General features: G+C 42.7%; 1 protein-coding gene across 4 annotated transcripts in view; it reads right to left on the reverse strand.

Moving 5' to 3' along the window:
* The window catches only part of ULK4 (unc-51 like kinase 4), a 524,814-nt gene that overhangs the window by 165,560 nt on the left and 343,168 nt on the right, over window positions 1-16,086 (reverse strand). For all 4 annotated transcript variants that reach the window (XM_061127855.1, XM_061127853.1, XM_061127854.1 and 1 more), the window contains one exon: window positions 2,644-2,810. In XM_061127855.1, coding sequence (XP_060983838.1) covers window positions 2,644-2,810 — 167 coding nt within the window. The remainder of the gene's footprint in view (window positions 1-2,643; window positions 2,811-16,086) is intronic.

A 16,086-nucleotide genomic window follows, 5' to 3' on the forward strand; every position in this document is an offset into this window, starting at 1 on the left:
ATACATGACTATTGGAAAAACCATAGCTTTGACTCCACAGATCTTTGTCAGCAAAGTAACATCTCTGCTTTTTAATATGCTGTCTAGGTTGGTCATAGCTTTTCTTCCAAGGAGCAATTGTCTTTTATTTCATGGTTGCAGTCACCATCTGCAGTGATTTTGGAGCCCAAGAAAATAAAGTCTCTCACTGGTTACCATTGTTTCCCTGTCTATTTGCCATGAAGTGAGGGGACTGGATGCCATGATCTTAGCTTTTTGAATGTTGAGTTTTAAAATAACATTTTTACTCTCTTCTTTCACTTTCATTAAGAGTCTCTTTAGTTCTTCTTCGCTTTCTGCCATAAGGGTGGTGTCATCTGCGTATCTGAGGTTATTGATATTTTTCCTGGCAATAAATATGTCCTTTATATTTACATATCTTGTATTCTCTCATTTAAGTCCCTTGCTGGGTAGTTGGCATCATGTCTGCTTTACAGATGAGGAAACTGACACTCAGACAGGTGAAATAAGATGCCCAGCATCTCACAGGTGAAAGTGTTGTGGCTGGGATCTGAATCCAAGGTATTCCCACCTGCAAAGTCCATGGGGCCCCCCTACCCCAGTGAGCTGGGCACACATATTTGTGTCTGCTTCTGTATCTTTGGCACAGTACTCCTCAAGGCAAGTTGGGGGCAGAGTCTGGGCTCCTAAGAGACATTCTGACACCTCCCTCCCCAACTCCTCATCTCCTTGGTACACATGCCTGTGTCATATCCTCCTCCTCCCTGAAAAAGAGACAGGTGCCTCAAAATCTAAACAGTATTATCATTTTAGACACTGGCAACAGTCAAGTTCTAGTTTTAAGAGGTTAGTGTTAAGAGTAGAAACGGGTTTTGAATGCAGAAGAATCCCAAGTGTGGAGCATGTTTACAGATGGAAGAGGTGACTTATGCTTCAAAAGAACCTACAGCTCAGTATTGCAGGAGGATGTGTCTGTCTTTGATGCCCACTCCATTTCTTTACCCAATTCTTTCCCTAATTCAATCTCAAAGAGTCTACCGCTTTCAGACTGATACCAGGTATCATGGAGATCCAAGTCGGTCATCAAGATCAAAAGCAATATGTGGCAGATATTAAGGGAAAGATTTAGAACAATGACAGCAGTAAAACAGACTGGTGCTTAAAAAAAAAAAAAAAAAGAAAGAAAGAAAAAAGTGATGTATTGGTACACTATCAAATTGAAAAAAGAAAATTAGAAAATAATTTGTATTAAGGAGTTTTAAACACCCTTTAATATCTACCTAATGACTTGAAATAAGCAATTTCTATTGTTTTAGAATTAAAAGAAATTTTTCGTCTGATCCTTTTTATCCACAACACACAATCTCTTATAGATTGATACCATCAAAGTATCCTCTGAGAAACATCTACACCTTAAAGAATTACATAAAGCTACCACTGTGGAAATTGAAACAAGAAATGATGCTCTCTGATGAGATACTTATTAGAAAAAAGAGGGAAATCTAAGAGAATCCATAATTCAGGATTCCATGAGTACTTAGCCAAGCTTTACTGTTCATTTACAGATGAGCAAATAAAAACAAGCAGGTAGTTCAAAGGCCACTTTCATCTACTGGCTTTACAAGTTTGGGTTAAAACTTATTGACTAACTATCATCTTTGCTGAGGGGCTCTTGGAATTATTTATTAAGCCACACGAAACAAGCCAAATACTTCACCAGCTTCACTGTGGATAAAAGATGCCATTTATCATAATGATGAACAAGAGAGACTAAACCAGGGTTGAGGGACTCATTCTTGGCTCTTGCTACTATGACTCTTGGCAAGGTATCAGAACGGTCTGCTTCCAACCTTAGCTTCTCCATCTATCCAGGCCAGTATTCTACCAGTGATACACAGCACTTGTGACTTAGCTGGGACTCCAAATGTATCAGTGAATTCCTGTTGGCCGTGTGCTATCATGTGATCTAAGGATCAGCTAACTCAGTTGGTTAGAGAAAACATGAAAGGAGACAGGCATGTGGTGAGAGCTAACACTTGGCCCAGAAAGTACTTGATGAACTCATATGCCCTTCCTGTCTCAGACCACAATGCCAGGTTACAGTCTGGGGCAACCTGACTTTTTCCATGGCCACTAAATACACACCTCCAGTTCTCAAAAGCATCTTGCAATTTCACATTATCGACCATAAGGGAAAGCAAGTGCAAGGTATATGCATGCACACATGTGTGTGTGTGTGTCTATGCATATATATTCATATTACATGTATGTGCATGTGTGTTCATGCCTGATAACTCAATCCACTACTCCTCACTAGCTAACTCATACTGCTGGAGGTGGCGGGAGCACCATCTCCAGACAGCAAAGACTGCATAATGCATGGCCAACCCCACAATGCAAATGACCTCTTGAGTTGCTGGCAGTTCCCTAATAAGTGCTGACTAAGTCTTGTCTTTGACCCCTCCTGCTTTCTTTTCATATTCAGATTAGCTGTCTGACACTGGTCACCCAAAGATGACTATCGAATCATATGCTCTTTTTCAAACTGAAAGACACATTAGAGGGAGATGAGAGAAAAGAGAATGATGAGAATGTGGGGCGTGGTGTAGGATTGTTGGAAAGGCGGGAGGAGGGGCCCTCTACCTGCAGAGCCAGCCGCACGACTCCGGAAGTGTAGGTCAGCATGCCATGCAGAATGTCTAACAGGGAGAACAGCAGGGCGGCTGCAGTCTCGTTGTTGTTTTTGTTGTCCACATCCAAACACAGTGTGGCAGTCTCAGTGAACAGGTTACAGACGTGACGGACCAGTCCTGAGGGTAAAATAGGAGAAGGGTAAAACTGTCATCATAAAACATAAGAATAAAGTGTCACGTGAAGCCAATAGAACAGGCACATGTATTCTACATTCCATAAACTCTGAACAGTCCTTCAACTATATCCGTACTAGACACACTTGGGAAAGGTTTTGAAAACGCAGGTCCCCACCCCTCACTCCCAGAAAGACTGCTTAGGAGCCTGGGGTTGAGGCCTAGGTATATACTTGCTAAAAAGCACCCCAGGTTGATTCTGATGGGAGGGTTCCCCAAATTGCACTTTGAAAAACACCATCCTACATGGACAGGTTTCACAGGGACAGAAGAGTCGCTGACACTGGAAGAAAATGTGTTGGGTGTGAACACCCTGTCCCCAGGTTCTGTTTAAAGGCACAGTTCTTCATGTGATGGTCCAGAGACCACAGGTGAATCTGTTAGGGGAAGCACGCTGATTGAAACCGCCCACCCTGGCCAGGCACCATAGGAACCATTTGCATGAGTTGTTTTAGGACAGGAGGTCCTGATAAGGAACAGGGAACTAATAAGCCACCACCAACCAAAAGAGTTCGGGAAAGGTCAAAAGGAGACACCACCTGTCCGACCGCCTCCCAGAATCCTTCTCTCTGGCATCCATCTTGGCTGAACAAGGCGTGCACCACCAGGAAGGACTCTGAGTCAGAATGATTGGCTAAAGACAACTCAGAAACTAATCCCATCACCATAAAACCCGAGACTGCAAGCCAAGTGACAGAGCTGATCTCCTGGGTTCCCTGGCCCTCCTGCTCTCCACCCGGGCGCCCTTTCCCAATAAAATCTCTTGCTTTGTCAGCACATGTGTCTCCTCGGACAATTCATTTCCAAGTGTTAGACAAGAGCCCAGTTTTGGGCCCTGGAAGGGGTCCCCCTTCCTGCAACAAATCCAAGGATCTATTAGGATTGACAAGTAACTGGGTCACCTCAAGAAGATCAAGCAATGAAGTGCTTTTTTTCACATGCATTCTCAAAATTATGAAATGTAACATAATGATTTCAAGCAATGTGAAATTGAGAAATTGCCAGGTTCAATCATTTTGTTTCTGCAAACCTCATATTTACAGTGTGGTTGGTCTTCAACTTTTAGTTTGATGTACTTGTTACAACAAATACATTTAAGCTGATGTTTCGTATTGTTTTTGTTATGTAAAATTACACTTTGAATTCCCCAAATGATTCAGATGCAAAAGTGATGAAAAGACAACATGAAATGTCATAAATCGAAATGGTGGGGGGTCCTTCAGTCTGAAGAGATCATCATCGTCTGAATGTTCTAGGAAAAGTGAATCTTCCAATGTAACTATTCTACACAAGCAAACTGGGGAAAAAACAGGGTAAGGAAATATGACATGTGTTATAAGCTGGACCTGCAATCCATTTATTTATTGGACCTGCAATCCATTTGTCCCTAGTTCCCAGATGATCAACTAGATGGAAACTGCCCAGCACAGCCATCCAAGCTCTGCTATCTTTCCCAAACACTGCACATTGTCATTTCCAGTAAACCGATCTGTTTTTCCTAGACAAGTGCAAAGTAATTAGACTACAAAGCAATTAATTCTGTCACTAAAGGCAGAGAGAAACCAAAATTACAGGGCATCAATCAAGGTTGTACTCCTTGTGCTGAAAATTGGCACAGTCACGAAGTTGAAAATAAATATATTTGAAGGGAAAGGAATATGCTAATGAATTAAGAGCAAAATTTCTCGACTGAAAGACAAGATTTGATAGTACAAGTCATCAACAGCATATGGTAAAGAACAGCAACTGGTAAGACGTGTGCATCACACTGGCAGGCATTCTCCTGTGAGTTACAAGGCATCCCTCAAGGGCATGCTGTGAATCAGCTCTTGGCGTTTGTGAGCTGCAGGTAGAGCAGAAGGGCTTTAAAAAGAGGTTACCAGGGGGAAAGACTGGGGGGGAAGGGATAGTCTGGGAGTTTGGGATGGACACGTACATCCTCCTATATTTAAAATGGATAACCAAGGAGGACCTACAGTGTAGAGCAGGGAGCTCTGCCCCATGTTCTGTGGCGGCCTGGATGGGAGCGGGGTTTGGGGGAGAACAGATACTTGTGTATGTATGGCTGAGTCCCTTCATTGTTCACGTGAAATGATCACACCGTTGTTTGTTAATTGGGAGTACTCAAAATACAAAATACAAAGGTCTTTTAAGAGAGTCGTATTTGGTAGACACATGCTGCCGGAGAAGGTGTCTTCCTTTGTGGAGTTCACGATCACTCTGTGACACAGCATGCTGGTGGTCGGAGGAGCAGGGGACCCAGCTACGTGAACAGCAGAGGAGGACACAGCCCGTCAGAAGGAGGCACTGACCACTGGATACCCAGCAGCGTGCTGCTTGACTCAGACTAAACAGATGAGGAACAATTGTGCTTTTCCTGAGCTTCATTCAGTCTGCAAGGAAGGAGTGCAAATAGAGCATGCAATCGAATCCCTCCTGGGCTGGACTCTCCAGCTTGTTGTGTGAAGGAACAAAGACAGCAAACACCAAGCTCTGACTATAAACACAGAAGTCACCGCCTGTCGTGGAAGGTGCCCATATGAGATTAGACATGAAATATGACCTAAATATTTCTTCACAACCGTGACAATGCCAGCGAAGCCCATTAATATGATGTAAGAGGCCTATCTGTCAGTGCTCTTCACAGAACTTTCACTGAAGATGAAAACACACATTTTTCTTGTTTAAACTATTATGAAAACGAAGAAAGCCAGGGGAAATTTTAGAAAAATGAATCCTTATCACCCTCTTCAGTAATTATCAACAGTTTGCCATTGTCTTAAGTCTCCTTCAACCTCTAACAGTCCTTTCCCCACCTTCAATTTTTCACGCCATTTATCTGTTGGAGAAATGAGGATATTTTTCCCATAGATGTTCTTGTAGTGCTGCTCCTATAACCATGCATTTCCTGTAAACTGGTAATTAGACCCAGAGACTAGATTTACTTCAGGTTTGATTATTTTGGCAATAATACTTGGAGCTGGGCACTCTGTATTCCCTGTAGCATTCTATCTGGAGGGATATACTGTCTGTCTGTTCCACCCTTAATGATGTTAAATTGACCTACGGGTTCAGGGATAGTTAGCCCAACTCATCCAGTATAAATTTCCCCATCAAACATTATCTACTAATGTCCAATGTCCAGTCCCATTATTTCATTAGACATGGCAATACAGAATTTTCAAATTCTATCAGCCCTTCTGTATTTTTTGAGCTGGTTTTCTCCTGTAAAGAACCTTTGTCAACTGATCTGGATATCATAAAATGTGGTTTGTAAAGGCAGGGCAAGGTAGATGGTTGATAAATGTTTCTTTGTTGTCATCTGCCTGTTTCCAGAAGTGATTTTGGAGTGTCTGGAGGTCCTAAATGTGACCAAACTGGCTAGAGATTACTGAAGTTACTAATCAGTTCACTATGGAGCATCATTGTGAATATAATAAATTTTTAAATAACATATCTTATGAATATTAATTGATTTCAATCATTATTCTTTTATGCTCAACTTGTTCCATCTTTGGTCACTGAGAGAGGGCCCTTTAAAGTGTCTTACCTTCCGCTAAGATAATATGTCCCAATTTCACCTTATGAATTACTGCCTAAGACTGGGCAGGAGTCCCGGTTTCTTTTAACGAGAAGGGTATTCAGAGACCATGATCTGAGCACAAGAAAAACTCATTGCTACTGGGTCACTGATTAAGTGGATAGAGATAAGTATACACCTTTCAGACAGGGGAAAAAAATAATGAGTTCACGCAGATATTTCCAATTTCAGATTCGAGAAACAGACCCTCATCTATGAGATCAAATGATTTTTAACAAAGGAATTCTTTAGAAAAATGAAATTATTTTCAATGAAAGAGAATAGAAAAACTGATCAGCTGTTTGAGAAAAAAAAGGTGCATAATATTAAAAATTAATTTAATATAATATTAAAAAATTAATTTCAGGCAAACCTCAAATCTAAACATAAAAGCTAAAATTACAAAAGTTCTAGAAGAAAATGTAAGAGAAGATCTTCACAACTAAGAGGTAGGCAAGATTTTTCAGGACTCAAAAAGTCCTCATCATTTGAAAGTGGATAAATTACACTGCATCAAAAATTAAAACTTTTGCAAATTAAGAGACACCATTAAGAAATACATGCTATGTTGCTTCAGTTGTGTCCAACTCTTTGCAACGCTATGGACCTTAGCCTACCATGCTCCTCTGTCCATGAGATTCTCTACACAAGAATACTGGAGTGGGTTGCCATGGCCTCCTCCAGGGGATCTTCCCAACCCAGGGATGAAACCTGCATTTTCTGTCTTCTGAGTTGGGAGAGGGGGTTCTTCATCACTAGAATTAAGAAAAAGACAAGCCAAAGACTAGGAGAAAAATTTATAAATTACATATCTAAGAACTTATATCCAGAACATATAAATAATTCCTAAACTCAATAATAAAAAACTGAAATATCCAATTTCTAAAATGGGTAATAGCTTTGAACACTTAGTTTACAAAAGATAATGTCAAAAAGCACATGAAAAGTGTTCAACACCATTAGCCATCAGGAAAAGGAAAAGGAAAGCCACAGTGAGATACCACCACACAAACAGAAATAATTAGAATGAATAAAATAAAATAAACCTGACAACACCAAATGGTAGTGCAGATGCAGAGTGACCAGAACTCACAGGCATGGCTGATGGAAAACAGTCAACAGTTTTTTTAAAAAATAATTTTTTTTTTACCATATTACCTAGCAATTCTACTCTTAGGGGTTTATCCAAGTAAAATGAAAACATATATTCACAAAAAGACTCATGAGACCTGTAGTCAAAATAGCCCCATGTTGGAAATAGCCCAGGTGACCACCAACAGGAGAACAGATAAACAAAGCAATATCCATTCATACAATGGAGTACTTCTCAGCAATAAAAAGGAATGAGCCACTGAATCCCACAACACGGCTGAATCTCAAAAAACAAATGGGGCCAACAGACAGACACCAGAAGCAAATGAGGTGTATAAACTCAGTGGTAAGAACATGTTTAAAGAAAAACTCATCTATATTAATTGAAAAGAGAATAGTAGCTGCTTCTGAGGGAGGGGCAGGACAGAACTTTCTAAGGTGACAGAAATGTCCTGTACTTTAATGAGGTGTTGGTTACAGAAATGCACATATATATAATATATAAGGTATAAATATAAGATCTGTTTGTTTCACTGTATATAAACCATACCTGAACTTTTTTAAAATCTATTTTTAATTGGAGGATAATTGCCTGTTTTGGTTTCCGCTGTCCAACAATGCTCATCAGCTTTAAGCATACACGTAGCCCTTCCGTCTTCAGCCTCCCTTCCACCCACCCTCATCCCACCCTTCCAGGTCCTCACAGAGCACTGGCCTGAGCGCCTGTGCTACATATCAGCTTCCCACTAGCTGTCTTTTGCACATGGTGGTGGATATATACATCAAAGCTACTCTCTTAATTCACCCACCCTCTCTTTCCCCTGCTACGTCCACAAGTCCATTCTCCACATCTGTGTTTCTATTCCTACCCCACAAATAGGTTCATCAGTACCACTTTTCTAGATCCATATATGTGCATGGGCTTCCCTCCCTGGCGGCTCAGATGGTAAAGAAGCCACCTGCAATGAGGGAGACTTGCGTTCAATCGCTGGGTTGGGAAGATCCCTGGAGGAGGGCCTGGCAATCCACCCTAGTATTCTTGCCTGGAGAATCTCCATGGACAGAGGAACCTTAAGGGCTATAGACCACTAGGCTGCAAAGGGTCAGACACGACCGAGCGCAAAGCACACATCAGTCAATTCAGTTCAGTCGCTCAGTCGTGTCCAACTCTTTGCGACCCCATGAATCGCAGCACGCCAGGCCTCCCTGTCCATCACCAACCCCTGGAGTTTACTCAAACTCATGCCCATTGAGTCGGTGATGCCATCCAGCCATCTCATCTTCAGTCGTCCCCTTCTCCTCCTGCCCTCAATCCCTTCCAGCATCAGGGTCTTTTCCAATGAGTCAACTCTTCCCATGAGGTGGCCAAAGTATTGGAGTTTCAGCTAATACACAATATTTGTTTTTCTCTTTCTGACTTGCTTCACTTTGTGTAACAGGCTCTAGATTAAAACAGCTAAACATAAAATTGACTGGGATAGACTGGGCGGGGTGGAGGAAGTGAAGTGAAGCCGAGGGTGTGGTCTCCACTGGGATGAGAGCAGTATTTACTGAACACCTGCTTTCTGCCTGGACCTTTACTTGGCTTTTTACATGTCATATTTCATATGAATTCTCTAACAGCTCCAGGAGAGCTCATTATCCATATGCTGTTATCTCCACTTTGTATAAGGGAAAACAAAACCTCATGGCATTTAAGTCACCAGTTCAAGGTCACCAAGTAAGCCAAAGTCCCCAAGTGATCTGGACCTGCATATATTATAACTCTTGAGGTCCATGGACTTTTATAAATACCGTGGAGCCTCTGGGAGCAGCCAGAGGGGAACTGAGACCAGAGAGTCAAAGAGGAGGCCTTTGCAACTTGGCCATGACCAAGTGCTGGTGGGGTGGGGAACAAGGAGGAGGCAGAAACATCACTTACCAAGTGTGATTTGTGACTCTGTGGCAGCAGTAAGGTGTGGCGAAAAAGCCCCAGAAAGAGAAAAACCAGACTCTCACTGGAAGCAGTGAGCAAGCAAGTTTTCTAGGAATAATAAGTTAGTTTTCAAGATATACTGAGTTTTGAGATAACGTCCAGATGCCAGAGTCCAAAGGTAGCTGGAAATGAACACATAGAAACCGGGTAGCAGTCAGACTGGAAAACAGAGGTGGAAGATGACTGGAGAGGGTGGGAAAGTTCCCAAGGACACACAAGGCCCAGAGTCTAAGACTGAAGGGCGAGTAGACCCTAGACAGGAAAGGGATTTATAGAAGAAATGGAGGCAAAGGTGCCAACATAACAGAAAAAGAATCACGATAACATAATGCCACAGGTATCAGTGAATGAGTAGAATCAATGAGAAAAATGGTGTCAAGGGTACAGAGTTGACACAGTTTGAAGCCTGAGAAAAGTTTCCAGGTCCCTGATGACTCGTTGGTAAAGTCTGTAGGGTCCTATGCCCTGATGTCAGACTTCAAGTTGCCAAACCTTCTGTGTTACATCTTCCCACATACCAGATAGGTTTTGACATATTTGTTTCCGTGCTATCCGGAATTTTTCACAGAGGGAGTTAGGAAATAGAGTTTCTTGGAAGGAAGGGGAGTGTAGATTGGCATTTGCACAACCACTGCAGGGGCCAAGGAGGGAGCCCCTGTCCCCTCGCCTGACCCACGGGAACCAAGGATAAGACTGTTAACACGGGCAGAGCGCTGTGAACGACCTCACACAGGACATGCTTTCCTAAAGTGAAGGAATACATCTAAGGAGGTGGTGAAGGGAAGGGAAGGGAAGGAAGGTGACATTCCCTAAGTCTCCACTTTCCTTCTCCCCAGTCAAGAGAAAAACCCCCTACCTCCAAAAAGAGGGAAGGAAGTCCCAGGACACTGCCAGGGTTACGTTCTCCAGAGTGAGGTGGGGACCACCATCGGCAGGCACATGGGTATGACTCTCGTCCACCTCCCTCTGCTCCAAGAAGGCTGAGGACGATACAGTGGAGGCAGAGGCCAGAGCCCCTGGGAGTGGCCTAGACATGCCTTTTGTAGTTGTCTTGGGAGGGGGTTTCCTCTCCTTTTCACTCAGACTCCAGACAGAGATACACTCAAGAGAAACCTAGACAACATATTAAAAAGGAGAGACATCACTTTGCTGACAAAGGTCCATATAGTCAAAGCTATGATTTTTCCAGTAGTCATATAAGGATGTGAGAGTTGGACCATAAAGAAGGCTGAGAGCCAATGAATTGATGCTTTCCAATTGTGGTGCTGGAAAAGACTCTTGAGAGTCCCTTGGACTGCAAGCAGATCAAACCAGTCAATCCTAAAAGAAATCAACCCTGAAAATTCATTGGAAGGACTGATGCTGAAGCTGAAGCTTCAGTACACTGGCCAACTGGTGCAAAGAACTGACTCACTGGAAAAGACCCTGATGCTGGAAAAGACAGGGCAAGAGGAGAAAGGGGCAGCAGAGGATGAGATGGTGGGATGGCATCACTGACTCAACGGACATGAGTCTGAGCAAACTCTGGGAGACAGAAGGACAGGGAAGCCTGGCATGCTGCAGTCCATGGAGTTGCAAAGAGTTGGACACGACCTACGACTGAACAAGAACCACCACCACCTGTGGCTTAGGTCAGCTCTGCTTCAGACCTCCTGGGCCAAATGCACAGCCCCTTGCTGTATCCCCTGCCATGCCCCTCAGGCTAGATGGCTTCCATTTCCGTGCAAGGAAGAGATGGCACCCCTTCATGAAGGGGTTAAGATCCAAGAGTGAAGTTTCAGCACAGAGGTAAATATACAGGGAAAGCCACAGTCAACTCTGTTTCTTGCAGTCAGTTCTGTTTCTCGAGCAGCAGGAGGACTTCGTAGAGGAGGTGGGGCTAAGAGCAAGGTTTCTGTGCCTTGCCTGCCTGTCATCTCCCTTAGAGACCCTATACAAAGACACTCAGGATAGCATTCTATCATTGCCCAGTTCTCTGGCCAGGTGACATCTTAATATTCCATCCCAACATCTCTGAAAGAAATAAAAATTAAGTTAAAGAATGCAAGAACTACTTTACATGGATCATAACCAATTCTTCGAAAAAAAAATCCAAGAATTATTCTGCATTAAAGCATCTGGTCCCATCACTTCATGGCAAATAGATGGGGAAACAATGGGAATAGTGACAGACTTTATTTTCCTGGGCTCCAAAATCACTGCAGATGGTGACTACACCCAGGAAATTAAAAGACAATTGCTCCTTGGAAGAAAAGCTATGACCAACCTAGACAGCATATTAAAAAACAGAGCCATTACTTTGCCAACAAAGGTCCATATAGTCAAAGCTATGGTTTGTCCAGTAGTCATGTATGGATTTAAGATTTGGACTATAAAGAAAGCTGAGTGATGAAGAATTGATGATTTTGGAGTATGGCGTTGGAGAAGACTCTTGAGAGTCCCTTGGACTGCAAGGAGATCAAACAGTCAATCCTAAAGGAAATCAGTCCTGAATATTCATTGGAAGGACTGATGCTGAAGCTGAAGCGCCAATACTTTGGCCACCTGATGTGGAAAAGGCCCTGATGCTGGGAAAGATTGAAGGTGGGAAGAGAAGGGGATAACAGAGGATGAGATAGTTGGATGGCATCACCAACTCGATGGACATGAGTCTGAGCAAGCTCTGGGAGTTGGTAATGGACAGGGAAGCCTGGCGTGCTGCAGTCCATGGGGTCACAGAGTTGGACACAACTGAGCAACTGAACTGAACTAAAAGCAAATCTCTAAAGGAGCCATCCCCATAAGTTATTTCCAAGTGTTTAATGTTCCAGAAATGTTGACATGCATGAGCTGCTTCCAACTTTGGTCACTCTAGCCAAGGTCATTTTGTCCTTATTATACTATTACTTTCTCAAAATCTGTTGGAGCAGAGAACAAATGTGAGACTACACTTTGAAATTCCAAGCTTTTGAAAGTACTTTTCCTTTCTATCATTAATGGTTTGAAAACAACACTCTAAACCCAAGGGTAACCTCCCCAGATAGAGGCTTCCTTGCAGATAATCCCATGCTTACATCAAACAAACATGTGGTCATTTCCACTAGGGTCCATCAGAGAACCTGAATAGACAATCCGGAAGAGGAGTATAAAAACATCTGTGCAATTCAATGTGGGGAAATGGTTTCGTTTTTCCCAAGTTGACCAATGCTTAACCACCAAAACCACCAGAGTCACACCATGTCAGCTGAATTAAAACTCTTCTTTTAAACGTTGAGGGTGAAAGTGGTGATGTCGTTCTGAACACAAGGTAGGATAAACGGAGATGTCTGTGAATGGCAGATCCTACGCCAAAGTGAAGGAGCTGCCACCCACACACAGAAATGGCCCCAGAGGAAAATATGTCCGAACTTTTCCGAGGTTAAGAATGGCTGAGCCATCTCAGAGTTGGCCTTTGCCTCTGCTATTCCAGCCTGTGAATCTCTGTCCAACGTGCCTGCACAGGCTGGCAGAGGGGCTTCCTAAGAGGCCCTGAGTGTCCACACTGTGCCTAAGGCCAGTCCAACGCCTAGTCCCGGCCTTCATCCTTCTCCTGTGTTGGCCCTCTCAATTCTGACTCCTCTGTCATGGGGCTTTGGGGTCCACTTTCACCTTTGGAGTCCACTTGCACCTTAAGCCCCCACCCCACACCTGTCACTCCCAAACACTGAGGGTCTCTGAGAGTCTGGCTTTCCCCAGTCAGGAGAGGGACAGTGAATACATCTTGCTTGATAAGGACGACTAGCCAATTCATAATCCTGTGCTCTGAAACTACTATCTCACTGAACTTGAAATGCAAAGTACCTCACAGGCTGGGACCTCTCAAACATGATGGACACTAATGTTTAAACAACAACTTTTCTTCTGAAAACCTGAAGGGACTCTGCATTCATTTCCAACTACTTTCCTATGAAAACTCTATATATGAGTCTTATCTTAAAAACAAAACCCACTCCAGTTCCCCTGAGTCCACAGTGATCCCTGGATTCTCCTGCGATTAGCAATAGAATCACTTAGCTCCACAGATAAACGAGACTGCACTGAATTGCTCCAAGCTTCTGATTTATTCTGGCCACCTGTCTCATGGGCTACAATGCACTTTTCTGATTTAAACAGAGACCCTGAATTTCAGCAACAGGTAAACCTATTTTTCTGTGTGGCCAAAAATGAGGGTCTAGTTGCTTACTTGAGAGGAAAAAGTTTTGGGTAGAACAAAGTCAATTATAAAAACTGCTAAAAAAAAAAAAAACAAAACTGAAAGAAGTTTAACACACTTAAGGAATCTATGCACTGAAGACACGTGAATTTTGACTACTCAGAGATAGCTAAAAGAGCTTAGGATTAACTTAAGCAAGTACCCCTGGAGCAATTTAGGAATGTGAGAATATATAGAAGTGGATGCTAATTTCATACCTGAAACTTATGATAGAAAGTCATTTATGACTAACTTTTATTAACTCAGAGGGGCAGAAAGTTTCAAAGTTTTATCAGGAAATTAATGGGAAAAGAACAATGGATCATTCAGGTGCAAGACCCAGGAAAGTCCTGGTAGAGAGTGGGATGGAGAAGCAGGGAGGAGGGCAGAGGTCTAAGGTCCTCCTGCAAAGCCTAAGAGCTTTGTCTAATTCTGCTCCAATAACAATGCAGCATTTATAGAATTATGGAGGGGCTTTTATGAGCGGGACCCTAAGCCAGAGATGGGCTCTTGAGGGCCCAGAAGACTCCTTCCCCTGCCATCCATCTCTAAGCTGGTAAGAGTGACATGCATCAGTCACTCAAACCCTGGGTGATTTGCAATACTTGGAGCACTTGTGATGTAAATTTCATAGTGCCAGGCAGTGAGGGGAAAAACTCAAAAAAAAAAAAAGTTCCTTCCCTTCAAGGCCCATTAAAAAGACATCCACATGTGATTTCTGAGTTTTCAGCTAGTCCTAGACTTTTGTATTTCTACATAGTAGAATTATTTTATCATGCTGTTTCTAGAAAATATGACTAACAGTTTTGAAGCTACTAATTTTATGTCGATATTTAAAGTTCATAATTGTTATCTTTGGAAAATATTATTTGATCTACAGTATGTCCAAATCAATTTAATAAAATCACTTTATAAAAGGGAAAAAAAGATAATCACATGCGAAACACAGGACAGAATAAAACACCAGCTTGTTGCTACCAGTTAGAGATCAGGATCCATGGAAGGATGCAGCAAGCATTTATAGGGAAGGAGGGCCTGGAAGTGACCTTTGGAAAGACAGGAGGGTTTGGACAGGCAGGAGGGAGGAGGAGGACTTCACTAGTTTTAGCCAAGAAACACAATAAAGATGTCCAGTTGGGATTTGAACATGCCGTAGTCAAGTGATTATATGAAGCTAGAATATAGGGCCTGTGAGAAAGAAGCTGTAGTCAGATTCCCAAGGCAGGAGACCCTAGATTTTATCCTATAGGCAATCCAAAGTGGCACAGGTTTCTGCCACTGGTTTTGTTATTCTAAAAGCAATATATACTCATTATGGACAAATTAACATTTTTCTTGTTTTTCTTATACTCTGTAAATATTCAAATAATACAACTATATGTATTTGTATATAAAATGTATGACAGAGACGATTAAAACTTCCCAAACATTCCATTTCCTCAAAACTCACATTCCTTAAGAGCCTGTTATAGAGTCTTTCTAGGCATGTGAAATATACATAAACACACACATACATACACGCATGGAGTAGATTTTATAGCTTGCTTTTTCTCACTGAAGAATCTACCAGAGGCATCTTCCCACATTATACAAGGTGCTAACCTGTTCTATTAAATAGAATACACAGTGTCTCATTTTTAAAATAAAATTCCATAATACAGTTAATCCCAAGAAGGAAAAGCTGAGAAGTTTGGTCGCTGTGCACTCCGCACAAGGTGACTGCATCCTGGCACTGTTTTCTTCCCTTGGAGTTCCAGAGTCAGGCAAGGAAGCAGAGAGCTTCATCTCTCGGAAGAACACACTTTAACATCTCAAACAGGAGAATAGCAGTGGTGATGGATCATCTCAAGGACCAAGGATGCAGGGCCACAGCAAGAAAGGAAAGGAAAACGATGGGCAGAAAAGAGAAACAGGGAGGAGAAGGGCTTCCAGTGCCACCTGTGGGCCCCTCGTTCCAGCTGCTTCTGGGGCCCAGGAATGATTCTGCCTTGAGCTCCATCACTCAGCCTTGCATCTGCAGACTCACTCTTCCTGTGGCTAGTTTGAGTTGTTTCTGATACTCTGTTAAGAGTCCAAACCAACACAGTGACTGGGACTTTTTGTTTTTAAGTCTCTTAATGGGATACACTACAAGTCTTGCAATTGTCAACCTTCACATTACTCAGTTCAGTTGCTCAGTTGTGTTCAACTCTTTGTGACCCCAGACTGCAGCACGCCAGGCCTCCCTGTCCATCACCAACTCCTGGAGCTTGCTCAAACTCATGTCCATTGAGTCAGTGATGCCATCCAACCATCTCATCCTCTGTCATCCCCTTCTCCTCTTGCCTTCAATCTTTCCCAGCATCAGGGGCTTTTCCAGTGA

This window comes from Dama dama, chromosome 24, assembly GCF_033118175.1.
Source record: "Dama dama isolate Ldn47 chromosome 24, ASM3311817v1, whole genome shotgun sequence".
In the NCBI taxonomy this organism is placed as follows: Eukaryota; Metazoa; Chordata; class Mammalia; order Artiodactyla; family Cervidae; genus Dama; species Dama dama.